Genomic DNA, 16615 nt, shown 5'->3' with positions numbered 1-16615 from the left:
TCCTGTGGACCACTGATCAAGATGAAAGCTGTATTTTTTAAAGGCCTTTTTGTATTCCAGCTATCTTGAAACTCAAATACTTGAGTTGGTATCTGCTATGCAGTGCATTCATGTTCTGAATGGGACATTATGGTAGTTCTGAATTATTGCAAGGCAAGTGTTTGTACAGCACTTGGCTTGGTGTAGCCATCTCTGTGTAAATGATACCCAGTTCTTTTTATATAGGTTACGTTGTTTGCCTTCAGTTTTCAGAAATTAGTTTCCAGGCTTTTGTAATCTCAGAAATTGTGTTCTTGTAGATTGTCACAGGTTGCCTGAAAACAAAGAAGTACCTTCAGCTTTCAGGGGATCAGAAGTGTGAGCAGTGCATGGGATATGATGCTGAAGTGGAAATGTTCCTCCAGCAGAAAAACTAACGGCCTTTGTTCCTTGAGATGATGGTGGAGCTCTAAGCAACCCCACCTCGCTGTGCATCAGCTGGGAGTGCGGTGAGGTACTGAGTCATGTCAACGGCCAACACGTTCAGTCAAATTAATTTAAGGCGCTCTATGCTTGTGCGGCACCAGGTTTGTCCCAAGGGCTCTGCTCCTGCACATCAGCACCAGCAGTTCTCAAAGGGAACAAGTCAGAGCGCTAACTTTGCTTTTATTAACCGCGTGTTGCACAGTGCAGGGCTGCACTCCCAGGCAGCACACAGTCAGTGGCCGCTCGTCCGATCCCGGCGGCTGCGACCCGCTGGCCCTTTAAAAGCTCCCGTGCGAGCTGCCGGTGACCGCATGGTGCCGCGTGCGACTTCCCTGCTCCTGCCAGCAAATAAACGGCACGGAGCGCGTTGGCTGAAGCGCACTGAACGCTCATTTTCTGTTTTAGCTAAAGAACAGCGCCCGGCACTAGCTGAAGTGCGGCGTGGAAATGAGACTTCGGAGCGTTGCCGTGCCGAGGAGCAAAGAGCTCGCCGTGAGCCGGGTCCTTTCAGAGCCCGAGGCGGCGTGGCACGGCACACTCGAGCTCCCCGCCCGCTCTCCGGACGGTTCCGGGCGGGCCCGGCCCTGAAGCGCTGCAGCCGTGTGGGGCCGCGCCCCGCGGCTAAGATGGCGCCGGGCCGCAGAGCTCGGACGTGTCCGTGCGGCCGCCTCGGGGCGCGTGTCGGGTAGCGGCCCCGCCCCCACCCAACCGCCCAGAGGAGGCTCGAGCGCGCGGCCGCGGCGCGGCCCCGTCCCCCTCCTCTCTCCTCGTTCGCGCCAAAGCGTTCCGTGACGCGAGCGCGTGGCGCTCCGTCCCCGCCCTCCGTGTTTTCAAACGGAAGGGCGGGCGCGATTGGCTGGCGAGCGCGCCACGTGACTAACGGTCGCGGGAAAGCCGCGGAGTCCGAACAGCGCGAGGTGCGCCGTGCCCGCGGGCAGCGTCGCGCGGAGCAGCCGGTACCGCGCCCAGGGCGGAGCAGGGCTGAGGCATCGGTGCGGCTCGGTCGGCCGTGAGCGGGGCTCGCCGAGCGGCGGGCCACCATGAGTTTCCTCAGCCTGCAGCCGACGGCGCCGCCGCGGCGGGTCTCGGCCCGACGGGCGGCCGCCCCGATCCGGCAGAAGCTGCTGTTCCACAGCGGGCACAGCGACTGCGAGGAGGAGGATGAAGACGAGGAGGAGGAGGAGGGCGGCAGCAGCGGCAACAGCACGGGCGAGGACTCGGCCTTCCAGGAGGCGGACTCGCCGCTCTCGGCGGCCCGCACCCCGGCGCGGGGCGGCCCGCCCCTGCTGGAGGAGGAGGAGGAGATGATGGAGCCCGCGGCCGCGCCGCTGCCGGACGAAGGGGACTCGTGGGAGGAGGAGGGCTTCGGCTCCTCGCCCGTCAAGTCGCCCGGCGCCTACTTCATGGCAGGCTCGCCTTCGCCGCCGCCGCCCCACAAGGGTCGCCGCTCCGGCGCGCGCTCCCCCCCGCATCCGGCGGCGGGCGGCTGCCGCCTGCGTGGCGACGAGCCCGGCTCGCCGCTGCCCGACTACCCCGGCACGCCGCCGCACAAGACGTTCCGCAAACTGCGGCTCTTCGACACGCCGCACACACCGAAGGTGAGCCAGCGAAGGAGCGGGCGGGGCGGCCGTTACCGGGCGGGTGGAGGGGGGGAGGCGGCGCCCCTCGCGTCCGACGGTTGGAGCGCGAGGCCAGGCGCGGCCGTACGGTGACGTGAGGCGCGGGAGGCGCTCCGCCCGGCCCGAGGCGGCGGCGGAGCTGCGGGCGCCTCGCCGTGAGCCGCCGCTGCCGCCGCGCCCGGCGGTGCGGACGCGTGAGGCGGGGGCAGAAACGCGCCGCCGTTCCCGTGCTCGTGGCGAAGGCGAAGTAAAAGTGAAGTGATGTTCCGCGCTGATAACGTGGCGGCGTTCTGTCCGCCGTTGTATTTTCCGATTTCGTTTTTCTCCCCGACTTTTCCCATAAATGAGGTTTTCCCTGCGGCTTAGCGCCCTGCTTAGATAAGGCGAGGAGGGAGATGGGCTTACGCCAAGTAGGAACGAACCGTTTGGGGATGCGAGCGTGTGACGCTTCAACCAAACGGCTTAACGCTGAGTTTCGGCCTAGATGTTAGATTAGTCGCCCAAATTCCACGCTGGTTATCTCCGGGAGGTTACCTTTGGAATTCGGAAAAATCGGTGACGTTATCCAGTGGGAACGCAGAACCGTGCTGAGAATCCATAGAACCTTGAGCGTCCCCATCTAGTTTGGTTTTGGAGAGCACAGCTGGGACGCTCTGCGAGCAAACCTTCCCTCGGGTCCTTCAGGCTCGGTGCGAGGCTGATGGACGAGGTGGTGCTCCTGCTGGGATGCGGTAGGACGGTGGTTAGCAGCCTCGCGAGGCGCTAGGAGGCTCGGCTGCGGGCTTCTGTGCACTATTAGATGGACAAATCTTTGATTTGAGGGTGTTCGGTTTTTGCTTTAAGCATTCCATAGAAATTTGTGACCTGGTGTGTGTAGTCTAAACTCCATATTGCTTATATAAAAACTTTGGTATGGTTTTTTTTTTATGTCTAAAGCAATATTAAGTCCATAAATGTCTTTTCTATTTTTTTTAAATGCAGAGTTTGCTTTCTAAAGCCCAAGGACTGGGCTCCAGCTCAGTCAAACTTCGAGGAGGCTCTCTGTTTATGAACGTTGGGAGGTCAGAGAAGCAAGACTCAGATATTAGACAAACACCTCATGTGAATATTAATCCCTTCACTCCCGATTCCATGTTCCTTCACAACTCTGAAGGGCAGTGTCGAAGGAGGAAGAGAACGCACTGGAATGAGTGAGTAATATGTCTCCTTCTTTGTAAAGTTTGTTTCAAGCTGTTTCTGTGAGACCAATTTTCTTGGTAAATCTATTAGTAATGTGATATAGAGCTCTAGAGCTTGTGCATCTTTGAGATGCGTGGTAGTGTGGAATAACCATTTAGTATCAGATCTTCTGGTTCTACATGGCAGAGAAGGATCAGACTGTGTCCTGCTGTCAGAACTGCACACAGGGCTGTTTCTTGTGGAGGGGCGAGCACATTAAATAGCAGCGTGAAACATGAGAGAAGAAATAGCAATTTTGCTTGAGCTTTTTATGAGTCTGTTTTGACTTTCTGCTTATAAGCACCTCGCGTTCAGTTAGACTAAACTTGAGGGGCATGGGAGACCTGGATCTCACAGCAATCAGTAGGTGCTAGACTTGAGTCGTAAATAAAGCCATTTTAATTCTGCAAAACTAACAAGTGTGAATTCCAGCTCTTGTGGAGAGGACATGGAAGCAAGTGATGGAGAGCCTGAGGATGAAGCTATCAGACCTGCTAAGGTAACAAGCGATTAGAGCTTGATGTGAATTTTGGCACTTTGTGTCTCTGCACATCTTAGTGCTTTCCTTTCTAATCTCTACAGAGGATCACAATCACAGAAAGTAATATGAAGTCACGGTATGCAACTGAATTTCATGAGCTGGAGAAGATCGGATCTGGTGAATTTGGGTCTGTGTTTAAGTGTGTGAAGAGGCTTGATGGCTGCATTTATGCTATAAAAAGATCCAAGAAGCCCTTAGCTGGCTCAGTGGATGAGTGAGTATTTCCTATTCTTACAAGCCAACCTTTGGTGCTTTTTGGTGTGATTGTTTTGTTTTTCTTCTAAATACTGTATGAACTTAAGAAATCAGGGTAAAGAGGTTACTTGACCACAACAGATTTGTCCCAGTATTCTGAATTGGAAACAGATTGCTCTTGTTTGGAAATAAATAAATAAAGCTCACTTGCGTTAGTGGCAGACTGTATGAATAAACTGTGCTGCACTGATGCTTGAATGCATAGGGAAATCAATGTTCCCACAACTGGGTGCTCATCTGTGTTGGGTCTGAGTGACATACAGATCGTCAGGCATTTTTTTGGATCAGCCTGATGTTCCTGACTTTTTTTCCCCATATTAAGTGCTATATTAGTGTGTGCTGCTCAAAACTGCCTACTAGGCCAACACAAGAGAAGTTAATATTGTTCAGTCGTGCTCATGGCCCAAAAACTTATTTATAATCCTGGCTTATTGTTCTGATCATTTTTTTTTCCTAAAACTTTGATGATGCTTCTGAAAACCTGCTGCTGAGAGTGGCTGGAAAGCAAGTAATGCAAGTGGCAGCTCTCTGAAGAATCACCTGCCACAAAGCCTGATTTTTAATGTTCAGTGTACTTAGTCTTTTAATGCAAAATAAATGGCTTTAGCTGGTTGGACGTAAATACAAACCCAGTGTAAGGTGCCACAGAGATGAACATGAAGATATTTATTTCAAGACATGATATGAGTTTCAATATCAAGCTGAAACTGAACTAATTTCACCTCATAACATTCCAATGTGCTGTTTTTTATGACTGTAACAGGCAAAATGCTTTAAGAGAGGTTTATGCACATGCAGTTCTGGGGCAGCATTCTCACGTAGTAAGATACTACTCTGCGTGGGCAGAAGATGATCATATGCTTATACAGAATGAATACTGCAATGGTAAGTACTGTTTATTAATCAACCTGAACTTGTTTAATAACCTGACACCTGTGTACCTCCAAATTGCTAGCATTAAGCAAGAATTGATTGCCCTACCCATAGCTGGTGCCATCATTGTCTCAAATGTGTTTTATGCGTTCCTTTCTGTTGCAAAAGGGATAACAGCTGCATGAAGCAAGAATTACAAAACTGCAGATAGCGTTAAGCATTTAAGAATATTGGAGCAACACTGAGTATCTGTGAGCAGCAAAGTTGTTCATTCTTTTGTGTAATATCTCAAGCTGGAATAGTGACAAAAGGTTCTCCCCTGAAGATTGGAGGAATTGCTATATAACTTGCCAGAGGTTTAGGAGATGGAGAGAGATCTTTGTGATCTGTTATCATGTTGATTTGCATGGTGACTGTAACAGATTATGCAGGAGGAAAAAAAAAAAAAAAGTAATACATTACATGACTGTAAAAGAAAGAGATGATGCATCTGATTTTACATTTCCTATGCATCATCAGCAAATTTTTGATGATAGATCTGCTGCTAATTCTGGAAGTCGGTTGTACTTAAGTTTTGGAAGTTAGTTGTCATTACTTTCTCAATTGTCTGATGTTTTAAAATAAATGTTTTCTTTATTTTCTTTAATGTCTTTTCTAGGTGGCAGTTTAGCCGATGCCATAAGTGAGAATTACAGGAACATGCGTTATTTTACTGAGCCAGAGCTGAAGGACCTACTGCTTCAGGTGGCTCGAGGCTTAAAGTACATACATTCAATGTCACTGGTACACATGGATATCAAACCTAGTAAGTGTTAACTGCTTTGATCTACTGATAGCTTCCTCAGTTAACTTAATTTGCTTTAGACAAATGAGCAGTTAGCCACACGTTATTAACTGTGAATTGTTCATTGAAGTTCTAAGTAGCAGTACAAAGATGTCAGTTATGAAGTTGGCTAGCAAATTTGAGCTGTTAATGAGTTTATCTTGGATCTTTTCGTGTAATTGACTCTTTCTCGCATAATATTTGGCTGTTCTCCCAGCAGAGAGGCACAGAGTGAGAGTGTTTGTGTGCTGTAATTTCTTGATGAGGAGTTGGGTATGCAACTAAGTTTCTGTATGGCTACAATAAACGAGTGAAGCCACGTAAAACAAAAATTAGACTCGAACATTTTTTTAACAGCTGTACTCTTTTTCAGGTAACATTTTCATATCCAGGACATCGGTGCCAAATACAACTTCAGAAGAAGGTGATGATGATGAGTGGTCATCTGATAGAGTCATATTTAAAATAGGTAAGAAGCAGCTAGCTTGTGCTTAAGAGCCACATCACGTGCATTTCTGAGAAATAACTCGGTGTTTTTGCAGGTGACCTTGGTCATGTAACTCGAGTATCAAGTCCACAAGTGGAAGAAGGCGACAGCCGTTTCCTTGCAAACGAAGTCCTACAGGAGGTAGCTGTCCTTGTGAAGATCTTGTGTTAGATCTGTGTGCCGTTTTCATTATTGATTTGCTGTTTGCTGCCTCCTTGCTGAGGGAGAAACCTGTAAACGATTTCTCCCTGAACACTGGTGGAAATGTGATGTGGATGTGTTCAGTGTTGATTAGTCTGTCTGTCAGATTTCTTGTGTTACTGGGTAGTGACTAATAAATGTATTCTTCTTTATTTTTGAAGAACTACACCCATTTGCCAAAAGCAGATATTTTTGCTCTTGCTCTAACCGTTGTCTGTGCTGCTGGGGCTGAACCTCTTCCGACTAATGGTGACCAATGGCATGAAATTCGACAAGGAAAACTACCCAGAATACCACAAGTGCTTTCTCAAGAACTGCTGGATTTACTAAAAGTAAGTGCTCTTGTTCCAGCTGCTCGCTCATTTGTGGTTTACTGTATTTACTGGCCTTAACTAGAGTGACTTATTTTCTCTTTTCCAAGGTTATGATCAACCCTGATCCAGAGAAAAGACCTTCAGCCGTGGCGCTCGTCAAGCATTCAGTGCTGCTGTCTGCCGCAAAGAAGAGCGCAGAGCAGCTGCGGATAGAACTGAATGCTGAAAAATTCAAAAATTCACTCTTGCAGAAGTAAGTAATTCTTTGGGGTCCTTAAGTATAACTTAGTCTCTCACTGTTTTTCATGAGTTTGTTGTGGTTGACTGCAGAAAGGATAATTTGACAGGCTGTGCAGGTTCGTAAGGACAGGTTTGCTGAGGTAATTTTCTTGCTAATATAAAGACGAAATTATTTTTTAAATCAAATGAAAAGGAAGTTGGCTGAACTTCAAACTTAGTGATGACTGCTGGCCTTGCAATAAGCATCTGCTTATAGTTTTGTCCCTTAAAAAAAAATAACTGAAGGTAAGAATGACTTCAAAGGCCTGCCTCTGCACAGTAGTTTTCAGTTGTATGGCGCTCTGTGAATTAGCTCGAGTAGGGTTTTTTGTGTTGTGTTCTTAGTGTGCTTATCTTTGGCTCATTTAAGATAATACTGTTTATGTGAGTTTTCATTGGAAGAATCATTGTTAAGAAACTCAGCTCTTGTATCATGTCCTTCATTGGAAGGAAGAATGCAAGATTAGACTTCTAGGGAAGAACAGATGTGTTGTAAATCTTAATTTTCTGGTAGTGGCGTGATGGAGGGGTAGACGTGCATGTCTGACTGACCTCCAGTCTTTTAAGGAAATAGATTTTAAAAATGGATTGCATTATTTCAGTGAACTGGCACAGTGTTCATACAGAAAGGATGAGGTGGGCCACTGGTGTTAATAACACTCTGGCTTGCAGAAATAGACCTGGTCAATTGAACAAAAGCATGCAACTTAATCATTTTTCCACATTCAGTTATCACTGATGGCAAACTGAGTTGAAATGAGTATTACATAAGGTTAGAAAAACTAGTGAGCTATGTTGTGTATAAATACTTCAATTGACAGCAGTTATTTTGGCTTCTATAAATACAAGCAAAACCCAGTGAGGAGCTGTTAAAGGTTTTTATCCCAAACTGAATGGTATATCTTTAGTTCTGAACTGCTGCAATTAATCTGAAGTGCTTACTGTGACATGCATGTAGGCTCCCACTGTTTTTTTGTTAAAGTGTGGCTTCCAATGTCTTGCAGAGAGCTGAAGAAGGCACAGATGGCAAAGGCTGCAGCTGAAGAGAGAGCTCTGTTCACTGACAGAATGACAACTAGATCCACAACACAGAGTAGACCATCTCGACTGATTGGCAAGAAAATGAACCGCTCAGTTAGTCTTACTATATACTGAATTCTGAGGTCCAGAACAACTACTGAGAATGGCTATAGCATCTCTGCTGGACTGAAGCCTGAGGATTTGAAGGGAACGTTCAATTCCTGGTTTCTTGTCCTGTCTGGACAGCATTGCTAGTTTTACAGGAATTGCTTGTGGGTTTTTAATTTCTACAGTATGGCTGATGAGCTGTATTGGCCTTTGAGATAATGGACTCGGTTACTATCTGTAGAGGATCCTGGATGTTAATCCACAAATGTTTCAGTTACACTGTTAGATGTCACATCGTCCCAGGGTTAACCACTATAGTGGTGTGCTGCTTTTTAGTGTTACAGCATTGTGATAAGAAGTACTATCCATAATGATCTTTAAGAAGGAGGGAAGGGGACTTGCTGTGTTACTGGTTTTGGAGCAGAGGGGAATAAATTTTGACAGACGGGCTTTAAGGCCACCTATGCTCGGTGTACCTGATGTCAGGTAGACTTCTATTGTGAATTTTATTTGTATATTCAACTGGGAGCACTTTGTAGGCATTGCATAAACCACAGCTTAGAAACCTGTGGAATTAAGTGCCAAGTGGAACTGCTGCTATTTTAGTGTTTTGTCCTCGCTGTAAACTGTAGCATTAAAACAATCGTTCTTGTGTTAATAGGCTTCTTGTTAAAACAATTACACGAATCAAATCTAAGCTGCATTTTAGTGAAGGCAGCATTTTTCTCTTGAAGCTAGTGCATTGTGAAATAATGCACCAATTTAATACTTGGACTCTACTAGTGTAGTGCAATTGTTAATGTCTTGGCTATTGATGTTCTGTAATCCTTTCTATTAAGGTTCTCTAAATGTTGCTTCATTCTCTTCAGTTTTTCATTCTTGAGACTCTTGTATATTTTTTTAATGTTGAAATATCTGTAAATAATTGTTTAGTGTAAGTGTTCAGGTTGTTCTTCATTGTTCATGTACATAAGTTTAACTGTGCATATAGTATACCATAGTGAAAATGCAGTCTGGGATGCCAACAGAAAAATTTGGACTATTCAGTTTTAAGTTCCCAAGCAAACAATGTGGCCATTGAAACTTGTACTGATGTTGGCTCTAGGTTAACAGATGTTACTAAAAAATAGAACTGTTCTTGTAACTGGCTTGTTTCTTCATTAATTTTAGTGTAAACAGTGTTTCTCCCATTTGTGCTCTGTTTGTTTTTACTAGTGTTGAATTTGAATATTAAAGTTACAAGTTGTGTTTAGTAGTGTCCTACGCTTATTTAAACTTTATAGTTGTGGAAATGAAACGTTGAGTCTGGAACGTGGCAAGTCTGGATTAGATTTGCTTCCTATTCCTATCTAGTGCATTGTGATTCCCTCGCAGGAGGGTGGGAGCCACTGGTAGTTATGTTAGGGGCAAAAGCAACACAGTCTGTCTGTGCTGGTGTGTATCAACAGCAGTCTGTCTCTACAGCTTCAGGAAAGCACTGCGAGGTGGGAAGCTGAAGCCATGGAGTTGGAACTGGATGAGCTAGACTCGAACACTTGGGCAGACTAGAGGAAGATGTGCTGCTTCTGAGGTAAGGAGGAAAACTCAAATTGCTGAGAATGGGAATTGTTAATACAGAAGCTTGAAAGGAAACTGGCAGGAACTGGATGGAATGTGATAACAGCAAATTTTCTGTGGTGTGGATGTAAAATATTCATATTCATATATGTAATATATGTGAAGAGGTGACCTACTTTAAAAGTAAAAAAGGCTTAACTGACTAGCCTATTAAGCAAGCTTTCAGGTTGCTGTATTAAAAAATAAATTGAGGGTGGCTTTGCAGAGATGTTGTATATGAGTTGAGTGGACCAGCAAAATTTAACTTCACAATTTTTTGTATTAACTGCTAAGTATTCTTTCTGAGAGGTGTTTTGGACCTCTGTATATGACAACGAAATTCAGAGGCTTGTTTTAATTGCTGAATAAGCAGTTCTCATCAGTAGAAACTGATAGACTGGAGTTCCTTTAAGATTTGACTTGGTGTATATATACAGTCTTCATCTGTGTTGAGACCTCTGTTAAAGCAGGCTTCTAAGCAGTAATGAAAATTAAGCAAACTTAATTTTTTTGCTCACGCAGTGTAAATAGATTAAATTACTTACAATGATTACCTGCTGTTACTTCAGATTGTTACTTCAAGCTTATATAACATAATTACAGATTTGCTGTACAAACAAGCTTTATGCTGTGCCTGCATGGATGTGCTGGTGGCAGGTTTTGTACCTGTAATGTGAGTGATGCCCATCATAAAATTCAGAACTGAAGTGGCTTTAGGGTTTTAACTTTCCCCCGTTTGTGAAGGAGAATGTTTTAAAAGGAACTGAGTTTTTTCAGTAGTTTGCAGGAGCAGTAAGAATGGTGACGTTTTATCCCAAATTTTAATGGGAACAACTTTCCTGAGTCAGGCCAATGGTAATGCTGAGAATCCTGACTTCTGTGGGAAGAGCCAGAGAACTTGTGAAACGTGTCAGTGCTTTATTTCCTTGAATATTCATAGCATCCAGGGATTTGAGGTTTAGATACTTGCTGAGTGAGAAGAGGTGTCTCTATTTTACTGCCCTTGAAAGATTTCTTTAATAGAAACTTAAAGTAATTGTGGTAGCTTATAAATTTAATGCGGGAAAGTTTAGGCAAAAACTGTAGAGATGCACGAGCCACCTTTTCAGGGGGAAGAAGAAAACTTGAGAGCTTCTTGTGAGCTGCAGGAAGACAAACACCACCTGGAAAAATTCTGCCAAGTGTGGCGTAACAAGGTGAACTTCAGCACTTTCCTCTTAAAGTTTTATCTCAGTTAAAGCAGCAAGTATCAGAACTAGGAGGCAAATGTTATTCCAAATACCTATGTTTTAAATTCCACTATTTTTCTTGTGGTCTTTTTTAAGAGATTCCTTTTGCAAAGCAGTACATTGTAGTACTTTGACTACTTAGATCAGAGTACCTGACTTTTGGAAGAGCTACCTATAAAGAGAATGTTAAAGTAACTGTAAAGTAACTGGTATTTTACATCCTTGCCTCCTCTAGATGTGTGCTTGTCTTCTGCCTGAATCTGAATCCAGTGTCTGCAGTCCATCAGAGTGATAGTGTGGTTGAACTGAATTTAAAGCAAAACAAAATAAAGCTGTATGGACCCTACCAAAAGCTGATTTGGTGACCTTGTCTTTAATGTGTTTAGCAGTCTTTAGCAACACCTGCTAGTCAAAACAGTCAATGAAAGTTTTGTCTAGCAGGTGTTTGTGTGCTAGGATTTCCCTCACTATTAGAAATCATATTTTGTTCAGCAGTGATTAAGCATTCTTATCAACAGTAATTTTGAGAAATGGTAACTTTTTCATCTTCATCCTCTGCATTTCTGTAGGCTTGGAAAATATAGCACTGTGATTTCACTGTACATGTAATTTTGATACGTAGCAAATGCACAGGTTTAATAATCCTCAGCACTTGTGCTGCTTACCAATAGCCTTGCTGTTTTCAAGGGCTTGTTCTAAAGCAATGACCAGAAACAGTCAAATGTGTAGCTCTTCTCTGCACGAACCTTTCCTTTTCCCAGTAACTGCAGAAACCATCAGAGAGCTTCTAGCTCCCCCACTTGGAGGCTGCTGAGCTGGCACAGGTTATTGTCTGAAGAAACTGCAGGGAGACAGCAGGAAGAAGCAGTGAGTGGGCAGGGCAGCACATAGGAAATTAAAGTTCCGCTTGTGTTTAAACAACTGGAATTGGGTGAAGATGCTATCACCTACACACGGGTGGGGGTAAGGGAAAGGGAGGTGCCTCGAGGAGAGAATGTTACTGGGCCTAATTAAACAGGAAGCAGTTTATTACTATTCAGCATGTTCGAAGACCTGATTACTTGAGATTCTGCGTTTTCCGTTATCTTCTTCTCTTACCAACTCTGAATGCAGACTAAGATGCTTGTTATCAGGAACAAACCAAAAAGATAACTTAGTGCTCCATATTTTACCTCATTATTAAGTGTGACTGGAAAAGCATGTCTATAAATAGCTGAAAACTGTATCAAAGGCAGTGTATTTTGCTGGAATATCTTTAAAGACTGTTTTAGGAATCTCAGAAACAAACAGCTTTTCTTTGTAGGTGAGACTGAGCTAACATTTCACTTGGTATCCAATGCTGCTGTCTATTTCACCTGAAATAATTTTCATACTGAGTTTCTACATAGTTTCAGTGAGAATGTTTGGGGCATGTGTTGTAAGGCCAGAGATGAAATGGATTTTAAAATAATTGAAGAAATAAATTCATCAAGAGAGTTGCGGACCGATTACATTGTCATGCCAAATATGCTTACTGCTTCTTTCACCTTGCCTTCAGTGTTTGAGACCTTTTAGGGTTGGGCTGTTCCATTCAGAAACTGCAACACATTGACCATTTAACACTGGCATGTGCTTTATATTTATTTTCTATTGAAGTCTTGCTGTGAAATGATGAGTGCTAGAAATAATTTTCTTCAAAGAAGGCTAAAAAGTTAATACTTGAATGTCTGGTTTCTGTGTGGTGCTGCTGAGAATGAAAACCACTCTTCCAGTCACTGTTCAGTATGACTTTCTCTGAGTTAACAATGAGCAAAATCTGAGAGTTACTGATGTGTCTGAATTCTTTCCTTGATGACGTTTTAAGTGACTCAGTGGCAGAAGACAAAATTAGTGACGGTTTAAATGTGTAATGTTTGTTCTAGTTAGAACTGCCCAGATAAATACTTAAATGTTTAGGTAACAAGTAATTAAGCTTCTGGAGGGAGGAGGAAGAGAGAAGAGATTGACCTCTTAGGGCTGGGCCTCAACAAGGTCTAAAGCTTTTTCCTGAAAGTGAGTCACTCTGAGACTGAGCCAGTTTTTGCTCCCTCACCTCCCCGACACACTTCAGTCATGCTTTAACCAGGGTTAGCAAATAAGATTAGAATAAGCACAGCTTGTAAAATAGAACTGCTGAGCTCTCAACCTCCAAGAAAAGCAGAAATATGTCGTTGCATCACAACTTTGTCACATGAATAATGCAAGCAAATTAGTTTGTGAAGAGCTATCAAGGGCTTTGTGGTTAAGTGTGATCGCTGATAATTGGCATTCCATTGTGCCAATGTTATCTTCAAAGGCTTTAAATGTAGATTGGAGGGAGACCCAGACTAGTCCATTTTATGGGATTGTTGCTTAAAATAACCCACAGTCACACTTGAGATGTGGATGCAGTTAGACCGTACTTTGTGTTTCTGTCTAAAAGGTCTTGTTGAGCAGATGCAAGCTTGTCTGTGCGTGAACTCTGGCTTAAATGGTTTAGCTCAGTTTGTTTTACTTACATGTGGTTGAACCATGTGTATTTTGTGTGTGTATATATATACACAAAATAATGTATTAGAAGCTTACAAGATAGGTAGAAAACTTCTTGATCAGCTCACCAGAAGATGGATCAGGTGAGGCTTATGGGAACCAGTGTGGAGCATGGGCTACTGCCCTAATGAGTTGAGCTGGCTTCTCACATTCTTAGTGGGAAGCAAGTGCTGGCAAAGGAATCAACCTCATGTAAATCCAGAGTAACTGCAGAGAAGCTTGTGCTTTTCCTCCTTCACAATTACTTTCTGTGGGGCGCTTTGTCTTCTGTTTTCTTGTACTTAAGGCAACGAGGTGCTGCCCACCTCTCAACTCTGCGGGGAGGGGAAAAAAAAGCTAGGACCCTGCTCTGAAAAGTCTGCATATAAAGCATGAGGTAGATGCTTAAAGCTAATAATCATCAACTTCCAGCTATCTTAGTTGTTTTCCCTCTGAGGGTTCGTGACTGCAGCCGCCTTTAGACACGCTGCTTTGTGTTTGGCTGCCCGGCTAGTGGGTAAAGCGGGCAGGTGGGCGCCAACCTTCCCTCTCCCCTCAGCGCAGGCGGCGGGAGGCGGGCGGCACCCCTGCGCGGGGAGGCGCCTGTGGTGGCCGGGCCGGGCTCCCGCCCCCGGGGCGGTGCGGGGCGGGCCTGGCGGCGGCGGGCTACGGGAAGAGAGAACCCGAGTGTGAGCGACTGTAGGAGCGGGGTGGCGGCAGCCCGGCCGGCCATGGTGGGCCTCAAGGACGAGCTGCTGAAGGCCATCTGGCACGCCTTCACCGCGCTCGACCTCGACCGTAGCGGAAAGGTCTCCAAGTCGCAGCTCAAGGCAAGGCGGGGCGCGGGGCTGGGGCGGGGCGGCCGGGGGCACGCGGCCGCGCGTTCCGAAGCCGGCCAGGGGCTGTTAACTGCTTTTCCTCCGTCGAGGCCGCCGGGCCCGTGGCTCTGCGGCGCTGCTGTCCGCGTGTAGCCTCCGCAGCGCCCGGCCCGCTGTGGGGCTGCCCCGCCGTCCGGCCCTACGTCTGGGCTGCGGGGTGCGGCCTGCCGACGGGAAAGCGGGGCTCTGCAGCGCTCTCTTATTTGGGCACGCACGAGAAGAATTAATCGAGAGGCTCCAACTGTGCCTTTCTTCGCCTCCCAAGCTCTGAAGTAATGTCTGTGCTCTAAAGAGAGCTCCCGGGAAGCTTGCCGAGCCCGGTCCCATCTTGGCCCCGTTTTGTGGGGCTGGCGATAATAGCAGCGATTGGATAAACAAGTATTTTGAATAAGAGCACAACACCTGTTGACATCTGGAACTGTGGCTCCTTGTTGTGGCTCTGGCCTTGCATTGCCCGCTGTGTTTGGATGTTGGGGAGATCGGCCCTGCCGTGGGCAGTGTGATGCAGCACCTGCAGCACATGGCTGGCTGTGGGCAGCCCCTTGCTCTTCTCCGTTCTTTGTAGGGCCGGCAGGGCTGCGAGGCTGGCTTGGCTCGTGTGAAGGGCTTTTCCTTCTTGCGTTCTAGAGCGGCATTGCTCTCCCCGTGCTGCCTCGTGTGCAGGGCTGTGATTGCTGTGCTGCGCTCCCCGTGAGGCGTCACCAGGTGGGCTCACCCGGCACGTTCCACCTGAGTTAGGTGTTTCTGTGCTAGGATTGCTGGCTGATACGCTGGGTGCTAGAAGAACAATTGTGCTTCCAAACCAAAGCACAGTTATTGGTCTTGTTAGCATCCCATGCCTGCAAATGCTCGTGTATAAAAAAAGGTAAAACAAACGAGAGAGGAAACTAAACTTGCCTCCTCATTACCTGTCAAACATCTTCCTAGGCCATTTGTTGTTTCATGCTAGTGAAAAGGCATGGAAAAGCAATGGGCCTTGGTGGTTCTGTAGTTTTCTCTGGTGCAAAGGCGTTTGGGGAAGTAGCACTGGGGGAGCTAAAATGAGGCTGCTGCTTCTCTGTGGCCAGCAGGAATTTGTTTTCAGGAAACCTGACAAGAGGCAGAGTGTTTTTCTGCAACCTTTTTGTGGCAGAGGATGAGTGTGAATGCTGAACCAATGGTCCTACTATGGAGAAATTGTGTTTGCATGGCTGTATCTACTGGGGCGGTAGGGCAGGGGCTCTGCCTCACTGACTTGGGGCTGTGTTGTACCAGGGAATTATTTTGTGGTTATGCGTTTCTGTCTGTGTTTACAACAAATAAGGAGTACCACCCCTATAAAACAGAGAGGAGACTTGGAGTAAGCAGGTTAGCAGAGATCAGCAGCAATATGAATAGTATTTAATAACTTAACAAATCTTTCATCATGAAAAAATTTGGTAAAAATCTATTTGTTTTCAGAGAGCAGCATACTGTATTGCAACACACAGAGCTTCCCTTCACAGTAGGAAAGCTTGTCGACCGTGGATCTGCAAGTTGTGTGATCTAGAGTAAAGTACTGGCATGGATGTACAGAAGGTCCCAAGTAATCTCCAAAAGCTCTACTGTTATAACGACAGATGTTACCATCTTTGTACACCATAGAGATGTTTTTATTTCTTTTTTCTTAAATTACATGTTTAAATATGGACACAATCATCATTTTGTTACAGAGCTTTCAAACACTGCCGTGGAAAGGCTGAAGTATCATTGTGGTGGATAAAATAGCTGCTGTTGAGGTTCGAGTATGAGCTGCATGCAAGTACTTGCTTTCCTACATTTAAATCCAGTCTCTCCTTTCTTTCATTCTACCATTTTAAAATTGACTTATTTTAAAAGTTTCTCAAATGTGTCAACGTTCAGTCTGCTTTTCACCTGGAACTTGAGTGTGGCTTTAAATGGAGTTACACTTAGCAGCCAGCAATGCTCCTTGTGGTACATGTGTAATATTGGAACTAATATTTTGTACTAGTTTGTTTTTACTCTGTCTTTGAAAGCTCTTCCTTATGTTGCTGTAAGACTTTCTGTTTTGGCAGTGGGGTTATTTGGCTGTTTTGCTCCACGTGCTGCCACTGGGACAGACTTTGTCCTGCATTGCTGGTGCAGGATGTGGCCTCAGGCACACCGGCAAGGTGCGGGCAACCAAAGTCGCCAGTGAAGCTTAG

At 45.6% G+C, this 16615-nt stretch overlaps 2 protein-coding genes across 4 annotated transcripts in view; both read left to right on the top strand.

Annotated features, from left to right (window-relative positions):
- Positions 1 to 1505: 1505 nt before the first annotated feature.
- Positions 1506 to 9455, top strand: WEE1 (WEE1 G2 checkpoint kinase). Of its 2 annotated transcripts, none has more exons than XM_042814020.1 (11): positions 1506 to 2063; positions 3066 to 3274; positions 3735 to 3801; positions 3885 to 4057; positions 4862 to 4983; positions 5630 to 5776; positions 6168 to 6263; positions 6337 to 6422; positions 6644 to 6814; positions 6904 to 7049; positions 8080 to 9455. In XM_042814020.1, the coding sequence occupies exons 1-11, from the start codon at positions 1506 to 1508 to the stop codon at positions 8228 to 8230; spliced, it is 1926 nt and encodes a 641-aa protein (XP_042669954.1). In that variant the 3' UTR covers positions 8231 to 9455. The 2 variants fall into 2 exon arrangements, with proteins under 2 accessions (XP_042669954.1, XP_042669955.1); XM_042814021.1 differs by lacking the exon at positions 1506 to 2063 and adding an exon at positions 2683 to 2773.
- A 4779-nt stretch (positions 9456 to 14234) lies between these two features.
- SWAP70 (switching B cell complex subunit SWAP70) overlaps positions 14235 to 16615 on the top strand; it is a 33273-nt gene continuing 30892 nt past the window's right edge. The window contains exon 1 of one of the 2 annotated variants that reach the window (XM_042813794.1): positions 14235 to 14384. In XM_042813794.1, the coding sequence (XP_042669728.1) occupies positions 14286 to 14384 (99 nt within the window). In that variant the 5' untranslated portion in view covers positions 14235 to 14285. The remainder of the gene's footprint in view (positions 14385 to 16615) is intronic. The other variant, XM_042813795.1, reaches the window with a different exon arrangement.

The sequence above is a fragment of the Centrocercus urophasianus genome, unplaced genomic scaffold (genome assembly GCF_019232065.1).
Source record: "Centrocercus urophasianus isolate 14NV4802_14NV808 unplaced genomic scaffold, USGS_Curo_1.0 seq_14, whole genome shotgun sequence".
In the NCBI taxonomy this organism is placed as follows: domain Eukaryota; kingdom Metazoa; phylum Chordata; class Aves; order Galliformes; family Phasianidae; genus Centrocercus; species Centrocercus urophasianus.
Note: the sequence above shows the minus strand (reverse complement) of the source record. Positions and strands in the feature narration are given on the sequence as shown.

Coding starts and splice junctions, on each gene's coding strand:
- WEE1 (XM_042814020.1), top strand. CDS start 1,506: ATGAGTTTCCTCAGCCTGCAGCCGACGGCGCCGCCGCGGCGGGTCTCG. Junction 4,058..4,861: donor TTAGCTGGCTCAGTGGATGA/GTGAGTATTTCC, acceptor TGACTGTAACAG/GCAAAATGCTTTAAGAGAGG. Junction 6,423..6,643: donor CAAACGAAGTCCTACAGGAG/GTAGCTGTCCTT, acceptor TTATTTTTGAAG/AACTACACCCATTTGCCAAA.